The following is a 25,448-nucleotide window of genomic DNA, read 5'->3' on the forward strand; positions in this document are numbered from 1 at the left end:
TTGTTAATATATTTTCCAATTATCAAACATGAAAGTAAAAGCTGTTCGTAAGCTAACTCAAGCTAATTCAGGAACCTTTTATATCTTTTGGAGTAAGGATATATATGTTTTGGACATTTTTCTTGCTTATCAATTTATTTCATACATGCATTACCATTGGGAGAAAATATATTTCGGATAAACATTATAAATAATATAAACAAAAGTGCACCACAATCTTCAATATCTTAACATTTTTGTACTGAATTTGTTTTAAAAAAATGACGGATGGTAAGCTGTTTATGTCGAAATCAAAATATAATACAGGTAAATATAAAAAAGAAATAGACTATATCCACACAAAAACACAGACTAAACTATCCACAAGATGACCAAATAGTTGATTAATAGTGTAGGTTGAAATTTGACCAAAGAAAATAATTTAGTTGGGGCGTAAGTAATCATTTTATATACATATAAATGTAACAATTTACGTTAATTCTTGAAATAATCTTTTTCTGAATATTTACAGTTTCATAATTACCCGCGTCATGGATTATGTCTTATCGAAAGTTATGAAGATTGATGTTGAAACTGGTCGATGAAATAACTGTGGAATGAAGGGATAAGATCAAAAGTCAGTGTTTCATCTAAAACATGTTTAAAGTAAAAATACATATTCAATTCATATTCAATAGTTCATCATGTATCACCACGACAAAACAATATATATATTCTGTTGGCGACAGAAAAAATATTTCTTTTGATTCATGCATGGATATTCGAGTTTCAGAAAACTTATGATCGAAACAAAGGTTTTCCCATTCATTTAATCATTCTGTGTATTTTTATTGGTAGTAATTTGTTACTGTTTGAGACTTAAGTCCTGTTTTATATATAAGGTGCATATGCATGGTAGAATGCTCACACAATCTAATTGTTACAAAAATATGCATAATAATAATTAATTGATATAATACAGTTCCAATTGCAATAGTTTTGATTTGAATTTTAAGGCTTTAAACATGTAAATGTTATTCTTTTTAATGATACATTATCAAATGAGCATGGTGTAGAAATGTTAAATGTTAGAAAGTTTTGTTAACTGACCTAAATTCAAAACAAATGGGCTGAATACATTTTGCCAGGTTCAGAAGTCAAGAAAAACTCATAATTTTTTTCTAAATATTATCCCTCGTAGAATGTATTATACACGAGCTTGTGCAATGTAGTACTAAAAAAACACAAACATTCAGGGAATAATCCTACATGCTCAATGGTATAACATCCGGTACAGGTAAACTTATTGTACTAAATTGCGACTATCAGATTTAAAAGGTCATTGTAATTTTTCGAATAACAGGTATAATACACACTATAATCTATTCCAGTTGCATCTTTAAACATATATATAGGCTATTTCATACTTTTCTTTTCTGTCTACTTTCAAAAGCAAATATAATTTCAGATTTTGACAGTTATCATTTTAATTTTTTTATGCAGCTTTTAAATGGTGGTCCCATATCAACTTTCTGGTAATTAAAGTGCCAACTTATGTTCTTCAAACGAAGTTGCGGAACATATTGTTTTAACTTCTGTTTTGATACTTAGTTATGATAATTCATTTTGGTTTGTGATAAGTTTTCTAATTGATTTATTATCTTTCGGACAGCATATATTATTATGTATAGACTAACTTAACTTTCTTAACTTTAACTTTTCCCTACCGGTGTACCTGGTCCATGCTTCCAGTTTTTAGTGGAGTCCGAGTTGTTCATTTGCTTTTGTTACTTTGTATGTATGATTTTAGTTACTTAATGTTCTTTGTTGTGTATGTCTGTTTTCCGTGTCTGGTCTTGGTCCCTGGATTACATTCTTTTGATTAGCGCTATAACCTTGGTTCCCTTGATTACTCTTTTATAACGTTTTGATTAACAATTCAATATAAAATATAAATCATAAAAATGAAAGTATACGAATCACCAAGTTATTCTTGCATAACCAACTTTGGACAATTAACACGTGTTTATAAATTGTTTCGTAGCATATACTACCCCAAACCTGGTTTTACCACATAACTTGGAAAAAATAAATAACAATCCGAAAAGATGAAACAAACATAACTACATTAAATTATATTTGAAAGATTTTTTTGTAGTGACGACAATACTGATGTTCGGATGAAAATGGAGCCAAAAGACTTTACTGATTTAGATTTAAAGGAAAGTAATTCAAATGAAAGCAACGACTTACAACCACGTGTTTATAAACGTCGATGGATAATTTTGTTTTTATTTGCGTTTTCATCCCTTAGCAATAATTATCAGTGGATACATTTGAATATTATTGGAGATGTGATACTAAAATATTATAACACAAGTATGCCTGAAGACCAGTTTCAGAAAGAGATGGCTTTGGACTGGCTGTCATTAATATACATGTTTGCCTACATACCTCTTATTTTTCCATCAACTTGGCTTCTTGACAAAAAAGGGTTGCGTGTTGTTAGTTTGTGTGGCTGTTTACTTAACGCACTTGGAGCTTGGATTAAGGTTGGATGTGTAAAGGAAAATAGATTTCCTGTGCTGATGTTCGGTCAAACAGTCTGTGCCATTGCCCAGATTTTTATACTAGGTATTCCTGCTAGGTTAGCAGCAGTGTGGTTTGGGCCTGATCAAGTCTCCACTGCAACATCCATAGGTGTGTTTGGAAATCAGGTGAGAGATTGTGTGTATATATTCTATAATTTAGCCTCATATCTTGACCTACACATAGAAGTCGATTGTAAAGGAAAACTATTGACCAAACTTTACGACAAACGTGATGACTTTTCATTCAGAATTGTCAACTTTCCTTTCGTCTGTGGCAATATCTCTTCAGCACCTGCGTATGGAATGTTCATATCACAACTCATACGTTATGCCAGAACTTGCCGAAACTACGCAGACTTTTTGTATCGCGCTAGAACTCTAACAAATAGGCTTCTAGAACAGGGTAATGTTGCTGTAAGATTGAAGTCATCATTACATAGGTTTTATGGTCGTCATCATGAACTCATGGATCGTTATGGTGTATCCATCTCCACCATGAAAACTGATTTATTCAACGGGTCATAGTTTTCCTTTCCTCGTTTGTCTACCCCGGACTTGACTTTTTATGAGCAACTCGGCGGGTGTTTCTAGAAAAGCAGAGGACGCTTACCCTACCGGCCTACCGGTGCATCTGGTCCATGCTCCAAGTTTTTGTAGGGGTCCGAGTTGCTCATTTGCTATTGTTATTTTGTATGTATGATTTTAGTTACTTTATGTTTTTTGTTGTGTATATCTGTTTTCCATGTCTGGTTTTTGTCCCTGGATTATATTCTTTTGAATACCGCTATAACCTTGGTTCCCTTGATTACTCTTACTGTAACAGTTAGTTAAAACTGGAATTTTATTTTACTCATTTAACCATAAAATTTAAAAAAGCCATCAAGACAAGATATACAACAAGAAGACCACAGGGATAAAGTTAACACTACTTAATTTAATCATTATTAAAACAAAGGTTTGTTAAGGTCTAAAATAATTTGTTCTCTATATGCTTATTACATACGGTCAACCCGTTGATTTCATACACAAAAGATACTACATATCTAATACAATATATTTTAGGTTGGATGTGCTATCGGTTTTCTTGTCGCACCAGTTTTAGTTCCATATGGAGAAGATCTCAACCAAATAGGAAAGGACTTAGCCACAATGTTTTATATTGGTGCCGGTGTAACAACGTCCCTTTTCATTTTAATGTTTTTAAGTAAGAAAAACTGATTACACCCGATAGGGCCAAGATGTATGAAATGGTTTATTTGTTTCTACCAAGTACAAATATATCTTTGTGGCAAGTTTGTTTCTATCCTGATTTGGAGATTTAAGATACTGTGAAAGTACTTTAATTCGTGGATACAAATTTCGTGAATCAGGGAAGAAACACAAGTTCGTGAATTCTTGAATTCGTGGTTTTGAAGTTTTCAGTATACACATCAATGCGAATCTACTATTCGTTGGGGCCAACTTTGGTGGTTTGACCTACCCACATACCACGGAAATTGGTACCCAAGAACAATAGTACTTCCACAGTAATTGACATCTGCCACAGAAATACAAAGACCAGTAACTATTCACTTCATATCATTTCTCCTACCCAATCAACAGGTCTCAGTCTTGTATTCTTTGTCCCATAGGCTTCTATAGTGCACCTTAAATTTTTATGATTTTTTTTTAAAAAATAGACAAGGAGTTTTAATTTTACTTTTGACCATGTTTTTTTTTCATTAAGGAAATGTCAAAAATAATTTTAGGTCCATTTTAGAAAAAAAGGCACGAACTTTGGTACACCAGGACAGGTCGATAAATAGACTTTTTGTACTTTCACTTTTATTTTGAGTACATAAAATAGACCCCTTTTCTGAATCATTATTTTTCATGAAAATACTGTTTTTCCTCAAAAACAAGTTTTTTTTTGTCATAGCTTGATATTTACCAAGAAACAAAAACAGAAAAAGGCAAAAAGAAAGCGTACTGTAATTTTAGCCTCCATGTTTTGACGTACCCCTGCTCAGGAATATGTAATACAAGAATGATACCAACATGATATAGCATATCAAAACTTTAATTGCACGACATCAGACTTGTATGCTCAATTACAATTTGTAATTTATTCAATTTATAATGAAAACACGAAAATTACATTTATGAACTTAAAACAACCTAACTCTAAACAAATATACATTTTTGAATTGAGCTCAATAGAGTAAATACAACTTCATCATTTCAATGGCAATAAATAAGGCATTTACCTACCACATTTTAGTATACTTAAAACAATGTGCATGGTATTTAATTATGTACATAGATCATTTACCACATTCATGTGCCAGGAAACATATTTTCGTTTCGAAATTAATAATGACATATCATGCTTAACCTTTACCATGTTTTTCTTTATTTTTTCAGTTTTCAAAAATGCCCCACCACAGCCACCAAGTAAAGCGCAAATGCTGGCTGTACAGAATGCTGCCAATGAACATTATGGAAAGTCACTCCTCAGATTATTCAAAAACAGAGGATTTATCTTACTGACGCTGACTTACGGTACGTTGTATACCACCTTTATTTAAAAAAACAATGAATAAGAATACCTGGCTATCAGACGAAACAAGTTAGCCTGGCAATCAGACGAAATTAATAACAATTATCAAAAATAAATTTAACGGGAAAATGAGCGACGAGAACTATATGCACAGACCCTTAAATTAAGGATAATTTAACGGTCTGATACATATCATTTCTTATATAATTTCAAACAGTCACGGAGAAATCATAATCCCGTGTTCATACCACCCTCATAACATTACACATGAGTGGTACATGAAGTCGAAGAGGTAAGAAAATATCTATCGTCTATTATAGGTATAAACACAGGATCATATTATGCCATCTCAACGCTACTGAATCCTGTTGTCCTGTACTATTTTGAGGTTTGTATCTCATACATAGCCCATGTATTATTTTACGGGACTTTACAAATATGTATGGTCATATAGTTTATATCTCTTCTCATTTATTCAGTTGCATAATAAAGTGATTGTATATCGGTTCTTATAGAATCCATATTTAATTTCTTATAAATCAGAAAGTGATTTAGTTTTTGCTTTCTTTTAAATTTGATATCTTTTTTTTCTTTTTCTCTCTTGCTTTTTTTGTATTTTCTCCTGGCCTACATCGTTTATGTCTAACTAATCTGGAATTTCTTGCATTAAAATAAATTACTATTAAAGATATATCAAAAATATTGGCAAGCCTTTGATCTTTACGTTGGATATGTACATGTTTAAAAATCAATATTTTGGAAATACAATTAATGTAATTTATTCCTTGAGAAAAAATAGATCGATAAAAAACTAATTATCACTTGATACTTGTAACAGCTTATTTCATTTAATACTAACATTTGTAAAGGCCCAAAACACTGAGGCTTTATTCCTTATATTTCATTCGGTGGAATTATTCGGTGCTGAAATTGACTATTTCGATATTTTTTATTTGGGTTTAATTCTTATTTTGTATCTCGATACTCGTATGTCTTGGATGAAAATGCTGCTGCTGATAAGTTACCCCTTGAATCATGTATGCAGTATAACTAAATTCTTAATATTTGTATAAGATTGGTAATTATTCCGATTATATCATGGTAATAGGGTTATCAGAAAGATGCTGGCCAGATAGGCTTGACTATTGTTTTGGCTGGCGTCGTCGGTTCCATTGTGGCAGGAATATGGCTAGACAGGACTAAAACTTTTAAGTAAGATTAACTTAACATATTGTAAGAGAATGTCAGAATAATGTATTCGTCGTTTCCTAAATAAAAGGCTCAGTTCATGTACAACTTCAAAGGCTTTAATTACAAAAAATAGAGTAATTTACCATATTTTATACATTCTGTTTCAAAGAATTTGTTATTTTCTTTTGTAGTGTCTATATAATAAATGATCCATTACTTCAAACACAATTATGCATTAAAAACATTTTCTATAGTTTTGTCTGTCAAAAGTTTTGAACTGAAAATGTAATAATGAACTGCGTTTATAGGGGAACAACACTTGGTATTTATGCTCTTTCATTAATGGGGATGGTTGCCTTTACCTTCACACTGCAACTGAACATGCTTTGGGTGGTGTACCTGTGTGCCGGAGCTCTAGGGTAGGTGAGCAAAAGAAATTTGACTAGGGTTGATCTACAAAATGTATATATGTAAGTAAATACTAAGTATACGACATATGTATTGAGGTAACATGCCATTTCATTAAGAAATCAAATCCAAGCATGTTTATCAATAACTTCATATATAGGCGAAAGAAGAAACAAAGTTACAAGAGACATAAACCACAAAAACATACAGACATCAAAACAACGTCCAAAAACAAGTAAAGAGCTGAATGAGCTTTCTTATTCCATCTTTTAAAATATACTTCAGTGAGAAAAAAACAAGGACTTAAAAAATATTATCTCAAATGTAAAGTTTACTATACCATGTCGACAGTTATTTAGGTGAAACGAATTGATAGCTTTTTCGCAATGCAAAAATAACAATCATATGTGAGAGTTTATCTGAAAGTGATTAAGGGCGTTGTTGAAGCAAATTCTCCTTAAAGTTCATGAAAAAAATGCATGAATAGAAATATAAAAGCGTTGTGTACGGATAAAGTGTTGAAATTAAGAAAAATAAAAAAAAGGACTGAAAGTCATACACAGATTTCACAAAAGTTAATCATGAGTCTCCGTCTTCGACGTTTCCGCGTAAAATGAATAGAACATTGTAAGTAGAATTTAGTTTTAAAATGTTAAATAATAAATACGGCGGAAAAGCGACGAGATATGATATTGCTGGTCATTATTGGGGGTTTTAGTCACTTCTCAGTGTACAGAAAGGTCTAATCAAATTGATATAATTACTTGCCTGGGTAAAGAATAAAGTAAGTACTTACGTGATGAAAATAAATAATTCATTAGAAAGAGGTTTCTTGAAGTTTGGCATACCTCTCATCTAAAATTACATTTTGATCACTTTTATAGGTTCTTCATGACAGGGTATCTGCCTGTAGGGTTTGAATTTGCAGCTGAGATAACGTATCCAGAATCGGAGGGAACATCATCGGGTTTACTCAATGCATCTGCTCAGGTTAACACTACTTACGTCGAAAATCATTTAAGTAGTAAATGTACATCTTTTTTCTTTATCGAAAGAATTCATTTATAGTAATTCGGTGCTAAGTTGGCTAGTTAAATGATTATGAAAATAAACCTTAAAATGACTTGTACTGTTTATCTTGCAAGATACAAGTTTATTGTTTCACGCTTTGTTTGAATCTTTGTGCACCTTATGCAAAAGAATAATCAAGGGAACCAAGGTTATAGCAGTAGTCAAAAGAATGTAAATCAGGGACAAAGACCAGACGTGGAAAATAAACACATACAACAAAGAACATAAAGTAACTAAAATCATACATACAAAGTAACAAAAGCGAATGAGCAACTCGGACTCCACTAAAAACTGGGAGCATGGACCAGGTGCACCGGTAAGCCGGTAGGGTAAGCGTCCTCTACTTTTCTAGAAACACCCGCCGAGTTGCTCATAAAAATTCAAGTCCGGGGTGGACGAAAGAGGAAAGGAAAAACTATGACACGAACAAATCCGTTTTCATGGCGCAAATGGATACAACGAACAATCTCCGAGTTCATGATGACGACCATAAAACTTTTGTAGTGATGACTTCAATCTCGTAGCAACATAACTCTGTTCCAGAAGCCTACTTGTTAGAATTCTAGCGCGATACGGAAAGTGTGCGTAGTTTCGACAAGCTCTGGCATAATGTATAAGTTGTGATATAAACACTCCATACGCAGGTGCTGAAGCGATGTTGCCGCAGATGAAAGGAAAGTTGACAATTCTGAATGAAAAGTCATCATGTTTGTCGTAAAGTTTGGTCAATAGTTTCTTTACTAAGTGTAGGTCAAGATATGAGGCTGACTTCAGAGTGTGTGCAGTATCCTTTATCTTAAGTTCTACAACATATATTTCAGACGTTTGGTATCATACTGACAATAGGGATGAGGGCTATGATGAATAATGTTAGTATTCTGTCAGCTGATATCACTATATGTGCTGCTCTATTGTCCGGATCCATCATAACAGGTAAATAATCATATGTAAGTTTGAAAGATAGCAAAGTCTTTAAAATAAATTTATATCTTTAATTTTAATTTGTTCAACGTATCGTAGTTTTCCTTTCCTCTTTCGTCTACCCCGGACATGACTTTTTATAAACAACTCGACGGGTGTTTCTAGAAAAACAGAGGACGCTTACCCTATCAGTGCACCTGGTCCATGCTCCCAGTTTTTAGCGGAGTCCGAGTTGCTCATTTGCTATTGTTATTTTGTATGTATGATTTTAGTTACTTTATGTTCTTTGTTGTGTATGTTGTTTTCCATGTCTGGTCTTTGTCCCTGAATTACCTTCTTTTGATTACCGCTATAAACTTGGTTCCCTTAAATACTCTTTAAACAAAACAAAGGGAACGATATCATATGATATTTCATTAATTCACATTAAATTAATATCATTCTTAGTGTCATTAAAACTTGAACGAAATAGTCGTATTCGAACTGGTTTTTTTTTAAACCAAGCTCAACAAAAATATGTTAATACTGACATAGGTTTCATTAATATTTACTTTTCTTCTATAGTGGTAAATTATAATTAGATACGTAATTGACTATGGATGTGTAGTTGACAAATTCAACTCATACTTTACAGCTTTTATAGGAGCAAATTATAAAAGACAAAAAGCCGGAAGAGAGGTAAAATATTTATATATTTCTGCGAGCTTTTCGACAAAAAAGTAACGTGACTTTTTGTTAACCTAAACGAGTACAAAATATTAAGCAAAAACACTAGTATCGCAAGTTTGTTTTCCCTAGAACTTAATTCAAATTAACTGATCCCCTTGGAAACACTCAGTTTATCTTATCAACCCCGCTTCAGAACGAAAGAGTGTTCCGGTGAACGCAGGTTTTCTTTTAAAGTATTTTGTATCAATAGTGTGGGCTGTAACGTTATGTCTTTTGATGTTACATTGACTCTTTCGGTTGTGTCTGGAATTAATCAATATTTTCTTTTGTAGATGATGACTAAACTTGATCATATAGAGTATGATCTGACTATTCAAAAATGATCGAATGTACCATCAAGGCTGCAAATTTTATGAAGATCTGTAGAAAAAAATAGTAAAAAAAATGTTCGATTGCGTTTTGAATTTGTTTACTTCTTAACTTTGTTTTTTCCCTTTCTTTACAAACTAAGAATTCCATATTCCCCCTGGTAACTAAGTATTCCCTATTTTTAAAGAACAATCGATTTATGTTGATCCAGTATTATTTAAGGTGGTAGACCTAGGGTAAGGGACATAACTCATGAAGTCAGTGATATGTTTGTATCATATTCAATTTCACCAAAGGCTATCAAGCTTTCATTTGACTCAGAATGGAATTAATCTAAGTTACTTTGATGCTTACATTACATTGATGTAAAATGCTGAATACAAACGTTCCGATGATTTATAAGGGTTGTGTCCTTTACCCTAGGTCTACCTCCTTAACATGTACAGATGAAATCTATATCATTAACCTGAAAGAACAATTGTTACTCAAATTTACACACTGATCTATAGATTTAATAAAGACTTTCATTCAATGCAATCCTTGAAGACCAAAAAGACAAAGATACGAAGAAAGTTTTCCAAAACATCAACAGAGCTAAACAACCGAAAACCCAGATAAAAACGATCAGAACGAACCCTAATAAACTGAAGGTGAAATTGGGGAAGGTGAGGAATTATTGCTTCTAGGGAGATGAGGTCGTGTTTCTAATTGTAAGTTACATCCGGGGAAAATGAAAGAAAATTAATGACTGATGAGATGAAGGTCATTTGTAATTTAGAAAAAGGACACTCAATATAAGTCAGCTATGAGTGGAATTTCTTGTCCAAAACGTTTGCATAAGACAGAGAGTCCATCTACTATATCCATGCACCCGGTGAATGTGTAAGCGGTTATTATTAATATTTATTTATTTTATTTTATTTTTCGTAACATTCGGGTTGTTCATTTATTTTAATTTTTTTTTCTTTTGTTTTCTCTTTGTCTATGCTATGATTGGTTGTTGTCTATAGCTTTCAATTCTGGTATGTTTATAATCGAAGTACATATCTTAATATATACTCAAATGAGTCTGATTCTACCATTTGAAGAAATACGGTGGTACCTGCTATGAGATCAGTTATTTTTTTTAATATCATGATGGAATAGTATTTTTTTTTAATTCATTTCTTTGTTTTCACAAAAGGTATACCTATTCCAAACTTAATTCTGAATAGGTTCTTCTGAACAAAAACTTATATGACCGTCGTGCATATGGCAGTTCATTTCCTGTTCATCAAACCTTGACTGTTTTAAAGACCAACATGTAACAATGATATTTACAGTTCTTGAGACATAATGAGTGAAAATTCCTCTTGTGAAGCATACACTGACGAGAGTATCATGGTATATCCAGTCGAGTCAAATATGGGTCGTTTGCTCACAGAGGTTCTTGAAAACCTTACATATACGTGTGTATTGTTTAAGCAATCCGACTGATTCCAGTGCATCAGAAGTTTTGACAATTTTGTGGAGTCTAACCGCAAGACAAAATTTTCTAAATACATCTTAACTCTCTTTTCTTCCACTTCTATTTCGGGATTTTCTTCACATGAAGAAAATAAATATACAATTTTATCAAATAAAGCAATTGCTGAAGGCTTTAGCGCAGAGTAAAACATAAATACATCCTTTTCTTCAATATTTTGTAAAAATTCTTCCTGAAGAGTCTCCATTCCCTGTTTCATTTTGATTAAACACCAGTAAGGTTTTTGAATAAAACAAAACTTTGCGAGTTTCAGTAGATGGTTATCAAAAGTTCTGGGTTCCGGTTTGGTTGTATTTCCACATGTCCTTAACGCTGTGCAAATATTCCTTTGCGTAGAAACACTGAAATCAACAGCTCCAGAACGAGCTTCAGACTTAGCAAACGTCAGAATGCTACATTGATTATCCGACAGATAGTTTTGAAACGATTCCGTTAGTTGTTTTTCAGACGCAGAGCCAATCATGATTACGGATGTACATGCCTGAGATAGTCGAACCGGCCAATAATTATGAAGCACTAGCCCGTGATACAATATACGACCTAGTATCGGGTAGATATCTTCCGGAATGTCTGTTGAACAGACAGGAACCATCTCTTTATTTCCCTCAAAACAAAGTCCAAATATGTCCTCCCAAAACTTGACGTAGAATGGCTGTATGGGATTTTGCTGATGGCGTTCATTTTCGTTGTCATGGTGATTTACACAACAAACAACAACTTTGTGGTCCAGAATATCCAAATAGTCTCTGTATACTTGTAACATACTATTAACCAATGCGTGTTCGTCAATGTGTATATAAAACACATTACTTTTCAACTGTGACCTCAGGTATTCCGTGCGCTCAAATATTCCGTGAAAATCTAAAATCAAATAGTACGTAATTCTTTATAAAAGAAAGTAAAAGGCCGAATTAATTTACATCAAAGTAAAATATATTTTAATCTTTAAGAATATTGGTTGGATTACTTTAATGATTCAAACAGTAGTATTGTCCTATACTCCACAAGCCCAATGAACAGATTTACTGGCGGGATATATCTTCTTACACATTTTTATGTTTCCAGATATTTCATACAATAAGACCAAGATTCGATAAATAACAATTGACTTACACTTTAAACTAACAGGATGTGACGTATCTGCCTCTTCCTGTCTGTTGTCAGATTCCGGTGTTGCTTGCTGTATCTTAGTTGTGCTGACCACTGCTTCCATGTCTTCCTCACTGTAATCTTCTTCGATCTTTATAATTGTCGGCTCATCGTGACAATCCTCAATTTAAAGAAGAAAAATATTAAAAGGAACGCAAGGTCATTTCATTATGAAATACAAAAATATCAATCATATATACTGAACCTAATCCATACTTTAAGGTTCTGCATTCTTTAATTTTAAGTTTTGAATATGACGTTTCAAAATTTATCCCCTTTCCCTTACTTTTTGAGTTCTTTTGAAGTCCATTCTTACTCAAGATGTAATGCTGTATTTAATACTAATTGTATCCATTCTAAAACTTGGACACCACATACTCAGCCATGTCACGTCATAAGACTAGGCAAAAGAAAAAAATATATTGTCATTAGAGCTGCTTATAAACAATTACGTGTGTACGTCGATGGCAGCAAGGGTTAATTTACTAAAAGATTACTGATTTCAAATGAAGATCTGAAAGGAGCAGGTCAAAAGTTTTGTTTTTTGTTTGTTTGTTTGTTTGTTAGTTTTTGTTTTTGTTTTTTTTTGTTTTGTTTTGTTTTGTTTTTTGTTTTATTTTTAAAACTTTTTAGACACATAATTACTCACGGGTTCAATTTTCAATTCATTGCTGGATGTTATAGCTTCAGTATATTGTTGGCTGTCAACCGAAGTTGACGATGAAGTGACAACATCTGTTATCATAACTTGATTAGGTAGTGATACAATGGCTTTACTTTGCGTCTCTCGTGGTCTTGTATGATAAGCATGTATTTGCCTTGCTTCACGTGCCTTGATCATCGAAAAGGCCAAGGTTTGATCAGAGTTTTTATACAGTGTATCTGCAGGTCTTTCGTCGATATTATCCTAAGGTCAATAAAATGTCGTATTTAAATAAACAAAACAATTTGCATAGACGTTCCAAAAAACAAAAAAAGTTCAGATTTTTTACTTCAAGTTCAGTTAGGCTCCTAGATAGAACTTTTTATTAATCGTGACTTGTCTGGGCTTAAACATTATCGCAAAATGTGATTTGATGGTCATAAAATACTAATTATCATGACACTCAAAATAGTTACTGGTTCGGGTGATAAAATGCAGACGAGATATACGAAACCGGAAAATTTGTATTGGAATTAAATTCGTAACCCGATATTCATAAAATGGATAGTCAAACTTACGTATGGGACTATTATAATTGTCCCCTGGTATTTTGAATCTTTAATCGACCTAGGGGTACATTGTTCTAACTTCAACAACCGTCTCTGTTTATCTATCTTGTACACATCGAAAAACCTGTTTGATAGTTTGGGATAAGTTTTCTTTAAGTACTGGTCAAACTCAGTGCTTGATAATCTAAGCTCCATGCAGGTTCTCTTGGGAAAACCGTCGTTGTAATCCAAGGGAGGAAATCCTTAAAAAAAAAGAAAAAAAGAAGGAAATACTTTTTTCTTATCACAGTGGAAATGTACTTCAACGTCTTCATCTTGAATGTTATTAATATCTTACATATACTGAAATTAATTGTTTTCGAACTTTCACTTTTTGAGAATAAAATCATATTATCTACACTATTTACTATTCACTATCAATATACTACAAAGTCCTTGTATGCTTCAGGAAAAATGGTGAACATTTGAAACATGTATGACAAAACCAACTAACCAGACAATATATATTCATGTAACGAAGGATTTATCTGATACAACTTCTATTTGAACACTGGAATTGTACATTAGAAATTAAAGATAGATAGGGTTTTTATTACAGTTCTTTCACAGTGCATTTCAATGCAATTAGAACTAATTTTACCAAATGATTAGAACAATCATATTTATATTCTTGAAATTTGATGATACACATAGTAAAAGTGCATTGTCAACGTTCTGGGTTATTTAATACCATGTTTTGCTTTTTGACTGATTCTTACAGACACACATATTGCAAGCCAAAGTGGACAAATATTAGCATTTTCAAATTTTTAAAAAAATATTTCTTAATATTACAAATTCATTTTCTAATATTACAAAACACTTTTTTAATATTAAAAATTCAATTGAATTTCTAACATTGAAAAGCGATTTTTTAATATAAGAACTTGATTTTCTATTATTAGAGAATGGATTTGTTGAATTCAGTTTCGAATTTTCGAATTTTTAATATTAGAAAATCATTTTATAATATTAAAAAATGTGACTGATTTTCTAATATGACAAATTCAATTTGTGATATTACAAAATGTGTGATATTTCATAATATTACCAAATCAGGAATTTGTAATATTAGAAAATGGATTTTTAATATTACAAAATGAATTTCTAATATCAAAAAAATGATTTTGTAATATTAAAAATTCATTTTCTGATATTACAAAATATTGATTTTTGTCCACTTTGGCTTGAAACATACATACTTAAATTTCTGAAAGTAGATAACGTTAATAACTCTTACCGTAGCCCTGGTCCTGATGACTTTTAATAACCGATTTTTCGTCAGATGATGAAAATCGGGGAATTTTAGCATTTTGGTCAGGTAAACAATAAATAAATCTCTGAAATGTAGCCTTCTCCTTTGGTCCCCTCTTAAACTTGGTAGCCTGGATTGTTTTCAACGCCTCCAAGACGTACGGGTTAGTGGCACTTTTCAACCCCATCTTAGTCATTACATTTATAGCGTTAGCACGGTTAGGAATAACTGTTCTGTTTATTACTTGATTTGAAGAGGCCGTGGATGGCAACTGTCTAGTACATGTAGGATTCGTTGTTTGTTCGACAGTCGTCTTTGCAGGTGCAGATGTTATCTCTGTAATCATGACGTCATCGTCGTCGTCTTGATTTGTTGGTAACGACATTTTCATGAATTCACTTAAATTTTTTCTGAAATTATTTGTTCAAGAAATTATTATGGTGATTTCACCATATTTTCCAGCTAAAACGCCTTTATATTTTTCTTTTGGGATCGTAATAATCAAATGGGCTTGAGTTCGTGAGTTATATATATATGCATTACATGTAAATTGCCAAAATAGAATCTGTAACGATTTTCGTCAAGTTACTATCCATGGCAATATACTAAAAAATATCCTTATTAAATGCTTAAAATATAGATTTATAGCCATAAAGAGTTAATTTAAATATTAAAAATTTTTAACTATTTTAAAACAACAAAACTGTTGTGAGAATTTATAGGGGAAAAAACGTAAACTCAATTGACAAGTAAATAACACTGACCAATAGGAATAAACTCGGTAGATGTCGTTTATCAGACACTAATCTTGACGAAGGTAATGCTAAAAGAAAATGAAAACATTTTGCTTTTCCTGGATGTTCACTAAGCTATCTATGTATTGAAGTAAGATCAAAAGGCCGTTATCACGATGACGGAAAAACTACAAATTCCAAGCAAAGAAGACGAAGACGGAGACAGAATAAAAAAAACAAACAGCATTATATGATACGCAAATGATTATTAAAAAAAATTGCATATGGCGATAATTAATGACTTTTAACAGACATCTGACATACCGAATGTCGAGATAAAGTCCATCTACGCCATGTGCGCGTGTCCCTCTGACCCCTTCCGCCATGTATATACTTAAAATTTTATGACAATATCATTGTTATTTGCAGTCCTACGTGATTATGATTACCTCTTTTGTGTGTACTTGGTGTATTATTTCGCTAAATAAATACCTTACGATGATGTATCATACCCTTTAACACCATACTACACATACATATATTAAATATAAACTTGTCGTGTAAGCACACCAAACTACCATTAAATAAAAACATACTTAATATGTTTTAAGGGATTGTTAGTCATTTGAAAAGTCAATAAACGCAAATACCTTCAGTTACAATAAATTGGAATACATGTTTCTAAATCATACAATACGAAAGTAGACTTACTGTGCGATAAAGGCTTTACCGACAACTATGGCAGTTTATAAATAGACGTAATATAATTTAGTATGAGTGATAATTACATTTCACACGTCTCCATGACGACGGCAAGATAAAAACCGTATTTATCACACACACAGCTAGCAGACGATTTTATAGAAACTATCGTTATTGATCTTTTCCACCGTTATACATTACTTCACCGATAACAGCATATTGCATAGATAAATGTATTACTCTTTGATCAATATTTTTAGTTATGTTTGTTTTAAAAGTACCCAAATTTAATGACAGAACCACTCAAAAACATCAAATTCGAGGTATATGAACAAAACGTGAAACGATTATAAAGTTACCACGGTAACTTGAATGATGTAGTACGGAGTTTTCGAAACGGGTTTAGATGTACATTGTACATATATCACCTCAGTTAATTAGGACACTGGTAAATATTATGTACGTGTACCTTTCAAACGAAGTTGGGGAACATATTGTTTTTACTTCTGTTTTAAATTTTTTTCTTCCTCCTCCTCAGAAACGACTGAAAGGATTAAAACCAAACTTCGCACATAGGTTGACCACCATTGTAATGTGCACAAAAGTTTTCATTATCATACATGGCCTCCATTTCAAAATGACCGCCGTCTAAACTTAAAAAACAAACCGTCAAGGAATCACAAGAAATCTTAGAAGATTTACACTTGGTTGAAAAATAGGTCACCACAAGGGCTCCCATCGACTATATTGAAATTTAAAAAATGACAGCCATTTCAAAATGGCCGCCACTAAAAAAATAAGAATTAAACAAAAAATCGTTAAAATTCATATAGTCGTAAAAACTGATTTTAAATGCTCCTGTTAAAATGGGGGAGCCAGTTACGTTGTGCTTAACAATCTTATCTAGTTTTTATTGATATTCGATTTTTTATACTAACTCTAGGGCCTTTAACTCTATGTTAATTTGTATTCCGCTGTGGTATTTTTTTTTTGTGTGCATTTCAAAGGCAAATACTTGAAGGCTGTCAAGCGAACACATTTATTGTGAATGGTAAAGTAGTCAAAAAAACCTTTAACTTTGTTATATTCTATCCATACGATTTCTGTTAACCTGAAATGACCTTTTGCGTATTGTAGTAAGGGGACAAGATTTTCAAAATATCAAAAGTAAGACTTTGAATGTTGAAATTTCCTCACAAATGACCCTTGGTGGAATCACTTTGCTAGGGAGGCAATATACAGCTTGTCAGCTTCTCTTCTTTTTTTTTGGGGGGGGGGGGGGATTGCGATGGACTTTCGTCGGATTGTCCAGGGTTAGCAACTCATGCAGGCCGACGAGTTTTTCGCCGATGGAGTACATTTGCGTCGATGATAACATGGCGACAATTCCCGGGGGAGGTGCAGACGACAACGAATGGGTTTTCATTGGCAGCTGCAAGAACTCACCTGTGTCGTCTGTTTACAGTAAAGTAACAGTCGAACTTTAGCCAGTGAAACCATGTCGGTATTTTTATTTTTCATTCTTTATAGATTTAGGTAGATCGGTACTATTTTTTATTTTTTTAGGTTAGCCTTTCGTGTACCCTACTCAGGTAAATAATTCCGGAAACTCTGATTGGACAAATTGTACTGATACCCAAAATGTTTTATTAATTCCGGACTCTAACATTATTATACTTTTAAAGAGTAATCAAGGGAACCAAGGTTATAGCGGTAATCAAAAGAATGTAATCCAAGGATAAAGACCAGACATGGAACAGACATATACAACAAAGGACATAAAGTAACTAAAATCATACATACAAAGTAACAAAAGCAAATGATCAACTCGGACTCCACTAAAAAGTGGGGGCATGTACCAGGTACACCGGTAGGATAAGCGTCTTCAGCTCATGAAAAGTCAAATCCGGGGTAACTGAAAGAGGAAAGGAAAACTATGACACGTTGAAAGCATCAGTTTTCATGGCGCAGATGGATACACCGTAGCGATCCACGAGTTCATGATTACGACCATAAAACTTCTGTAGTGATGACTTCAATCTTGTAGCAACATAACCCTGTTCCAGAAGCCTATTTGTTAGAATTCTAGCGCGATACAAAAAGTCTGCGTAGTTTCGACAAGCTCTGGCATAACGCATGAGCTGAAGGGATGTTGCCACAGATGAAAGGATAGTTGACGATTCTGAATGAAAAGTCATCAAGTTCGTCGTAAAGTTTGGTCAATATTTTTCTTTACCAACGATTTCTAAGTGTAGGTCAAGATATGAGGCTGACTTCACAGTGTCCGTAGTATCCTTTATCTCAAGTTCTTTGCGGTAGATACGATGTATCAAAGCCCCGAAATTAGAGATAATACGTCATCTATATAGTGGAAACTGAGATTAAAGATCTAGCTAAACGATATTCTTTCTTTTGGATCAGATCAGCTATAAAGTCAGCCTCATAAGAGTGAAGGAATTTTGTAAACATCTTCTGTATATTTGGAAGATAATTTGGAATTATTTTTACAAAGTATGAGGAATCTCTGCCAAGAACTATATATTTGTATCTAGGTGTACCATTTTTTTCTGGGAAAAACAACGATGTATAATGTTTTTAAGTCGGGATTTTAACTGAGTATGGGGAATAGAAGTATACAGTGTTGAAAAATCACAGGTTTTAATGCTATTATATTACGATAATAGTCTTGAACTGATTGTCTCCAAAACAACTTTCGAATTGTTCAGGATCAACAATTAATTAATACCACTACGGGAGTAACAAGATAGATTGGTTGATTGATTATCTTTATTTCCACCAGTATAATTGGTGTAGTGGTAGGACTGCAGACCCTCTTTGACAGCTGTGAGTATAGAAGTTAAAAGTTTTGAAAGAGGTTTGGTGATACATTTTGCAGATCCAGCTATGTAACGTTGTTTGTATGGATTATTATGGAAAAATTCCCTTAAAAAAATCCATTATATTTTTGGAAAACCATTTTATACCATCCTGTGGACTCAAAACCCTGACTTGGGAGGATGATTTTACACAAACATTATGATTTTTAAAATTTATGTGCCATTTGCAGAAAAAGGGGGGACTCTGACCCCAAACATCTGCTTAAAACACCAAAGAAACGAGACGGTTATGCTATAGCTTTGCTCATAATTTTAGATAGGGAAATGAAGATATGACTGGGAAAAAAATCCGTTTATAGCTTCGTCATTGTTTTCAAGGGGTGAATTTTTTTCTACCTAAGTTTTACCATTGTCGCCTATGGGAAATACATAGTACCGTTCTACCTATAAGGGTAGTTAATTCATTTGATAAAATTTGATGTTTTCTTTAAATTTTGCCCAGAATCAGGAATGATTTCATGTTATAGTTTGCATGTCTGTGTTCAGTCACTGTGCGTATATCACGAGTAAATGTGTGGTCAAGCACTTTGACAGCAAAGGAGATCAGTATAATCTAAACAGAATAAAAATAACCGTTAGTACAATCTACTAACATCCTTCATGTTGCATTGATAGATGTATTTTTCGCAGATCACTAATTATTAGTTGTGGTGTGTTTTCTTAAAATTATATTTGAAAATCAACAATCTTTTTAGTTGTGTTTGTTTTCTTAAAAAGGAAATGTACTACAGTATTGGCAGATCAATGTTGTTGTTGTTTGTTTGTTTGTTTGTTTTTTGTTAAAATTATGTTTGTTTCATAAAATGGTTTTTACTCGGAATTGTATTTTCACCATAAAAAAGTGATAAACAAAAGACCAGCATTTCGTGCAACGCATAGGATGCGTCCATTAAAAAATATGAAGAAACTAGTCCTATTAGAATCGAAATAAATCTTTTTGGAATTACAGAATGAACAAATTACCATTGGCTGCTTTAAAAGTTTTTATTTAATACTTACAAATACTTCTGTGAGGTGGGCGCAAACGGCGCTTTGATTATTTACGGAATGACTACTTTTGTTCCTGTGAGTGAAACATCACTTTATTCTAATTTACAGTTGTATAGAGATCCTTACACTTATACATGTATTTGATTCATTGTTCGAAAAGTAAAATAAGTGTAGTTCATTTGTTTTCTTTCTTGATTTCGTTTCGTTTTGTTTTTGTTTTTCTGTGTTTGGTTTTTTCTTTGGTTTTTGTTTTCGTTTCGTTTTGTTTTGTTCTTTTTTGTTTCCTTTTTGATAAGTTTTGGTCTTTGATTCCTTTGACGTAGTTAGCCATGACCCCCAAAAGTCACCGATAATATATTTGTGATATGAATGAAATGAAGACTTAAGATATATGTGGAAAGCCAGAGTGGAATTTGAGGTCACATTTTTCCCATGGTTTTCAATGGAAAAAAATTGTAAATTCGGCAACTTAATTTCGTACCGAAATTATTTATTTCAATGTCCAAGTTTTACAAGTTCCATTCTCGAAGTAATTTTCTTCACCTTCCCGTGTTCTTTTTTCCACTCACCGAACATTTTAATACTTCATCATATATGGAAAGTCAGAATGTTTTTGTTATTTTTGTTTGTTTGGTTTTTTTTGCGATTGCCACCATAATCCTTAAATCATTATACGCTCTCTTTACATATGGTATGGAATCTAGTGATATCAATGTTCGTCAATGTTCAGCAATTAATATTCAATATACAGACGTCGACGTGGATGACGAGAATGCCTAATCATCATGCGACCGTAAAACTTTTTGTTGTATAAAAGCAAGCATTCATTACTTGAAATAAGTTTTCAAATTTGCCATCAGGCAATTTAGTTTTTTTCTGATGACAAAATAGAGCATTCGAATTACATAGCCCCGTTTAAAAACATACTCTATCCTTATATCTGGTTACCGGATCTCGGATTCTAATTTAGTAAAGTACAGTATAAGCCGACAGTGCAATGATTTCTTTCGATTCTGATTTCTTATCAATCTGTTTGAGTATGTTTGAACAGTCTTAGAGGTTATCAAATTGCCATGTCCTTCAAAACCATTTCTGTGACTCTGGTGACTTAGTTTTGTTTTCTTCCACAACTTGAATGCGAGAACGATAAGCGTTTACTTGTAGATGGAGAAGGTACCACTGATCCTAGACTTCGGCAACTGGAATTAGAATTACAGAATCTTAAGGCGAAAGTTGATGAAAAAGATTCCCAAGTAAGTTGAACAACAGGTAAACGTTCTGTCTGAGGTTCTAAAGAAAATGTTTAAATGGCTGAAAATGAAATTTTAATATTTTTTTAAAGAAATCGATTCGTTCTTGTTTTTTTGTTTGTTTGTTTGTTTGCCTTTTTTCTTTTTTTTCTTTTTTTGTTTTTAGATATCAAGCTTATTTGGTGAAGTATCTACATTACAACTTCATGGTGAGAAATGTATGATTAACAATTAAAACCAAAGCACATGGGTAGGAAATGTTCAGTTCGGACGGTATCATCCTCCCAAGTCTCAGGGTTTTAGCGGGTATCGTTCAGCGCCATCTAGTGACTTGCTTAAATTTAAACCGGATCCAAAATCCAATCAAATCACTCGTAATAGAAATTCTTCGATATAACTTACAAAATTGCTACACATAACGTCATTTCTTCAGTAAAGACTCTAAACTGAATCTACAGTTATCATTTTTGCTCATACTGCACCATTTGTGACATCATACAACTGTCAGTTACTATATCGAATCGTCCATTACCTCGTATTATTGTTTACTTTTCCACAGACATTTTATGTTAAATCGATTTTCATTGGTGCTCCACACCCGCAGAAGCAACCAATCGGAATTGGCTGGACGATACCCGCTAAATACGAATGAGTGATGTCAGGGGTTTCAGGGAGCGAGGGTGGACTCAAAATCCTGACTTGGGAGGGTGGACGGTATTGATATTACTCGAAATTAAAACGCTTGGTTCATGAACGGATCAAATTAAGAAGAACTAGTGTCGGTCTCTGGAGAATAAAATCAGCAAAAACACAGTAATTGGTCTGACAGTCCTAAAATAAGTCATTCATAAAATATTTTTTATTTGACTTTACTATCCTTGACCCGAAATAACTAATCATCTGTGAAAAATCGAATGATAATAACCGATTGATCTATAAATCAAACACTTATCAAACTACTAAAAGACTTTACAAATATAAAATCTGATGTCAGTGTGTAGCCCTGTCGTCAATGGTCTGTTTAAAGTAAATCCTGCATACTTTTACCACAGTAAATATGTATGTATATGTGTATTTTTAGCTGGAACATCTGGGCCAACCTATGTCCGTTGGGGCAGAACTGTTTGTCAAGGAGATGCTGAACTCGTTTACCAAGGTGTCACTTAAATTCATTAATCAAATCTTAATATTATGTACTGATCTAAGGCTACCTAACTGGTCTTTACCTCTAGAAGATATAATTATACCCAATGTGCTACAACAAATCAAAAGGGTCAATTTTGTGCTGGTTGCAAAAATAAAAAAAAATGATAATGTAATGCTTAGTAAAGAGCCAAAGAGAATTCGATTTTAACAGAAAACAAAAACAATCAGTTTTGTAGCTGAATGATCTCATTGCGTAAGCTTGTATACTATAGGCTCTGATTTTAATTGGATTGGTATAAGTTGAAACTTCGAGTTTTTTAGGAGGAATTTTCAATTTTTATAAACTCATTTTCCGAGCTTTGTAAAAATTCACAATTACAACTTCAAAAATCGATCTAGGAACAGGATGATTCTGGTCAATACATAGGTAGTCCTGAATGTGTGATTTTCAACGTCATATGTTATAGACGAGACTTCACGAATAGGTTGCATTGCCCTACTTGATTTGGTAGACAGCTAACATTTCAATAACCTATTATTTTGTTTCAGGGTTTGCAGCTGGTAAACATTATTCTCATGGTGGCTCTGGTGCCAACATTTTGTGCCTCCCCAATGACCCGGAGTGTAACCACTTTGCTGATGGTGGTGATAGCTTGACTGCTACTATTTTTGGAATCGAGATGGACGTTCTGCATAATGGGCAGGATTTCGGAACAAATAAATTAAATAAAGACATTCCTTGTGCGGTTTGCAAGACTCCAGGGAAGACTACCACACTGATGATACCTGCCAAGAAAACCTGCTATAATGGTTGGAATAAGGAATATTCCGGTTACTTAGTAGCACAGGCTGACGATTCGAGTCGTTCGCCGACGGAGTATATTTGCGTCGACGAAAACATGAAATCGATTCCCGGGGGAGATGCAGACGACAACGAAGGTGTTGTCTATCCAGTTGAAATTGGCAGTTGCAATACTTTGTCGTGTCCGCCATACGTTCACGGCAGGGAACTAACGTGTGTCGTCTGTTCACAATAAAATGACGGTCTAGTTGAACAGCATAAAAAATGTGTCGGATTTTTTTCCAGTCTTTAAACATAAGTTAATCAATATTATGTGGTAGCAAATGCATTTTGATAAAATGTAATTTTGTTTCGTTTTATTTTTTCCTGATCAGGAATGCTTTTATGCATGTATGTATGTTTGTATGTTTGTATGTTTCTATTTCCGGTCCAGTGTCAGTATTACCAGTACACTTTGACGGCGAAAGAAATCAGTTCAGAATATAGTTGTTAATACGTAGTTTGTGCTCATCAGTTTATAATTGACGATAATCCATACTTTAATTTAAAATTGAAATCTCAAGCAATAAAACATGACAATACTTTGAAGGACTATGCTGGGCATGGAAATGTATTTATCAAGACAAAATTGAAAGGTACTGTGTGGAAGATTGCACAGAGAAAATTGCACACGCAACGTGATAGAATATGTATGTTCCGCGGTTTTGTTTTGTTTTTTTGTTTTTTTGTTTTTTTTTTTTTTTTTGCATGTCTTTTGATTCTCTTTCAATGTTTCGGTTTACCGTACATAAGAAGAAAAGCAATTTTGCACTCGGTATTTTTACTTTTCAAATTCAAAAGTCCCTCCTAGTTAATCCGAGTTTCATCGTAGAGTAAATTGACACCTATATAAAAATAAATAAAAAAGTTTTTTTATACCCTGCCATACGAAGTATTATTTGACACCTTCCGAAAAGTTGCATGTCCGTCCGTCCGGTTGTCCGTCCACCGAGGGTTTCCAGATGATAACTTTGTAATAAGAAGATATCAAAACTTTGCTTAGTTATTAAGTATCATAAAATATAGATCAAGTTAGAATTTCAATTTTATCAGAATTGAAGCTATCTTTCTTTGAATGTAAAGGAATTGTGAAAGTTCGATAAAGTTTAATTTCAGTTCTTTTTCCCTTGCCATTTTTTCGACGAATTGTGTAAAGGGTAAAACCAAAATTACCGAACAGTTAAAATCTAGGCAATAGTCAAAATGAATATCCGTTTAACAAATGGTAAAATCAGGGTAAAAACCGGAAAGTTGGAATTCATCGCAATGGTCCTCACTTGGTACATGCATTTCCGATATGAAAGGTGGCTAAAACTAGGTAAAAAGCACGGAATACAATATAACAATTCAAACGGACAGTGGTCAAAATCGGTAAAATCAGTATAGTCAAAACAGTACAGAACATGAACACTTAAATGAATAAAAAAATAAAAGAACTAAACACAATTAAAACGAGTTAAATCTAAAAACCAAACCTCAAAATAAAACTTAAACTTTGTTAAAAAGATGCATCAAATACAAGATGAAAATAATAATATACAAGTAAATACTGTAAGAGAAATGAATTTGTTGACATTATGAAATCAATCATCTATATTTTGCTTTTTCTTATAACCTTGGCCAAAAAAAGTCAGTCTCCCAGACAATTGTGGTCCATTAAGAAGTCCGAATAGTCGACTAACTCTGGCATACCTTAACAACTGAAAAATATAAATACCATATGCACGGGAAGCCGGTTTATTTCTGCATAAGGAAGGGAATTTCATGGTCTTCTTGTTTGTCATATATTTTTGTACGGAGATGCATGACTACTTCCGTCAAATTCGGGAATGACGCGCTGGAAGCTGTGTCAGCAGTCGCTTATAATTTTATATCTCATTCTGATGGATAAATACAAGTAAGCCATTTTGACTCCAAATTTAGGATTCTTAATGGAGAGAACATTGTCAACATATCGATCATGATTTTGC

The 25,448-nt window shown here is 33.1% G+C and overlaps 3 protein-coding genes across 6 annotated transcripts; 2 read left to right on the forward strand and 1 right to left on the reverse strand.

Annotated features, from left to right (window-relative positions):
• Window positions 1-339: 339 nt before the first annotated feature.
• Window positions 340-9,822, forward strand: LOC148614587 (choline/ethanolamine transporter flvcr2b-like). Its single transcript, XM_088588773.1, has 11 exons — window positions 340-432; window positions 2,138-2,696; window positions 3,633-3,774; window positions 4,974-5,111; window positions 5,430-5,497; window positions 6,218-6,321; window positions 6,609-6,719; window positions 7,593-7,698; window positions 8,601-8,712; window positions 9,335-9,378; window positions 9,702-9,822. The coding sequence occupies exons 2-11, from the start codon at window positions 2,160-2,162 to the stop codon at window positions 9,750-9,752; spliced, it is 1,413 nt and encodes a 470-aa protein (XP_088444899.1). The 5' UTR covers window positions 340-432; window positions 2,138-2,159; the 3' UTR covers window positions 9,753-9,822.
• LOC148614588 (uncharacterized) lies at window positions 9,374-16,460 on the reverse strand. Of its 4 annotated transcripts, none has more exons than XM_088588770.1 (6): window positions 16,364-16,460; window positions 14,904-15,328; window positions 13,634-13,866; window positions 13,062-13,319; window positions 12,377-12,533; window positions 9,374-12,124 (listed from the first exon to the last, which is right to left on the reverse strand). In XM_088588770.1, exons 2-6 carry the CDS (start codon window positions 15,307-15,309, stop codon window positions 11,055-11,057), a joined length of 2,124 nt encoding a protein of 707 aa, XP_088444896.1. In that variant the 5' UTR covers window positions 15,310-15,328; window positions 16,364-16,460; the 3' UTR covers window positions 9,374-11,054. The 4 variants fall into 4 exon arrangements, with proteins under 4 accessions (XP_088444896.1, XP_088444898.1, XP_088444897.1 ...); XM_088588772.1 differs by lacking the exon at window positions 16,364-16,460 and adding an exon at window positions 16,145-16,242; XM_088588771.1 differs by lacking the exon at window positions 16,364-16,460 and adding an exon at window positions 16,102-16,182.
• A 3,838-nt stretch (window positions 16,461-20,298) lies between these two features.
• On the forward strand, window positions 20,299-23,783 carry LOC148614589 (uncharacterized). Its single transcript, XM_088590458.1, has 5 exons — window positions 20,299-20,316; window positions 21,354-21,494; window positions 21,658-21,700; window positions 22,573-22,647; window positions 23,187-23,783. The coding sequence occupies exons 1-5, from the start codon at window positions 20,299-20,301 to the stop codon at window positions 23,672-23,674; spliced, it is 765 nt and encodes a 254-aa protein (XP_088446584.1). The 3' UTR covers window positions 23,675-23,783.
• The last annotated feature ends 1,665 nt before the right edge of the window (window positions 23,784-25,448 follow it).

This window comes from Perna viridis, chromosome 6 (assembly GCF_037379345.1).
Source record: "Perna viridis isolate PV_CMFRI_1.1 ecotype Kerala chromosome 6, ASM3737934v1, whole genome shotgun sequence".
NCBI classification, from domain to species: domain Eukaryota; kingdom Metazoa; phylum Mollusca; class Bivalvia; order Mytilida; family Mytilidae; genus Perna; species Perna viridis.

Coding starts and splice junctions, on each gene's coding strand:
- LOC148614588 (XM_088588769.1), bottom strand. CDS start 16,038: ATGGCGGAAGGGGTCAGAGGGACACGCGCACATGGCGTAGATGGACTT. Junction 13,867..14,903: donor TCATCAGGACCAGGGCTACG/GTAAGAGTTATT, acceptor TTTTTTTTTAAG/GATTTCCTCCCTTGGATTAC. Junction 12,534..13,061: donor ATGAATTGAAAATTGAACCC/GTGAGTAATTAT, acceptor CTTTAAATTGAG/GATTGTCACGATGAGCCGAC.
- LOC148614589 (XM_088590458.1), top strand. Junction 21,495..21,657: donor TTGATGAAAAAGATTCCCAA/GTAAGTTGAACA, acceptor TTTTGTTTTTAG/ATATCAAGCTTATTTGGTGA. Junction 22,648..23,186: donor TGCTGAACTCGTTTACCAAG/GTGTCACTTAAA, acceptor ATTTTGTTTCAG/GGTTTGCAGCTGGTAAACAT.
- LOC148614587 (XM_088588773.1), top strand. CDS start 2,160: ATGAAAATGGAGCCAAAAGACTTTACTGATTTAGATTTAAAGGAAAGT. Junction 3,775..4,973: donor TTTCATTTTAATGTTTTTAA/GTAAGAAAAACT, acceptor TTATTTTTTCAG/TTTTCAAAAATGCCCCACCA. Junction 6,720..7,592: donor CTGTGTGCCGGAGCTCTAGG/GTAGGTGAGCAA, acceptor TCACTTTTATAG/GTTCTTCATGACAGGGTATC.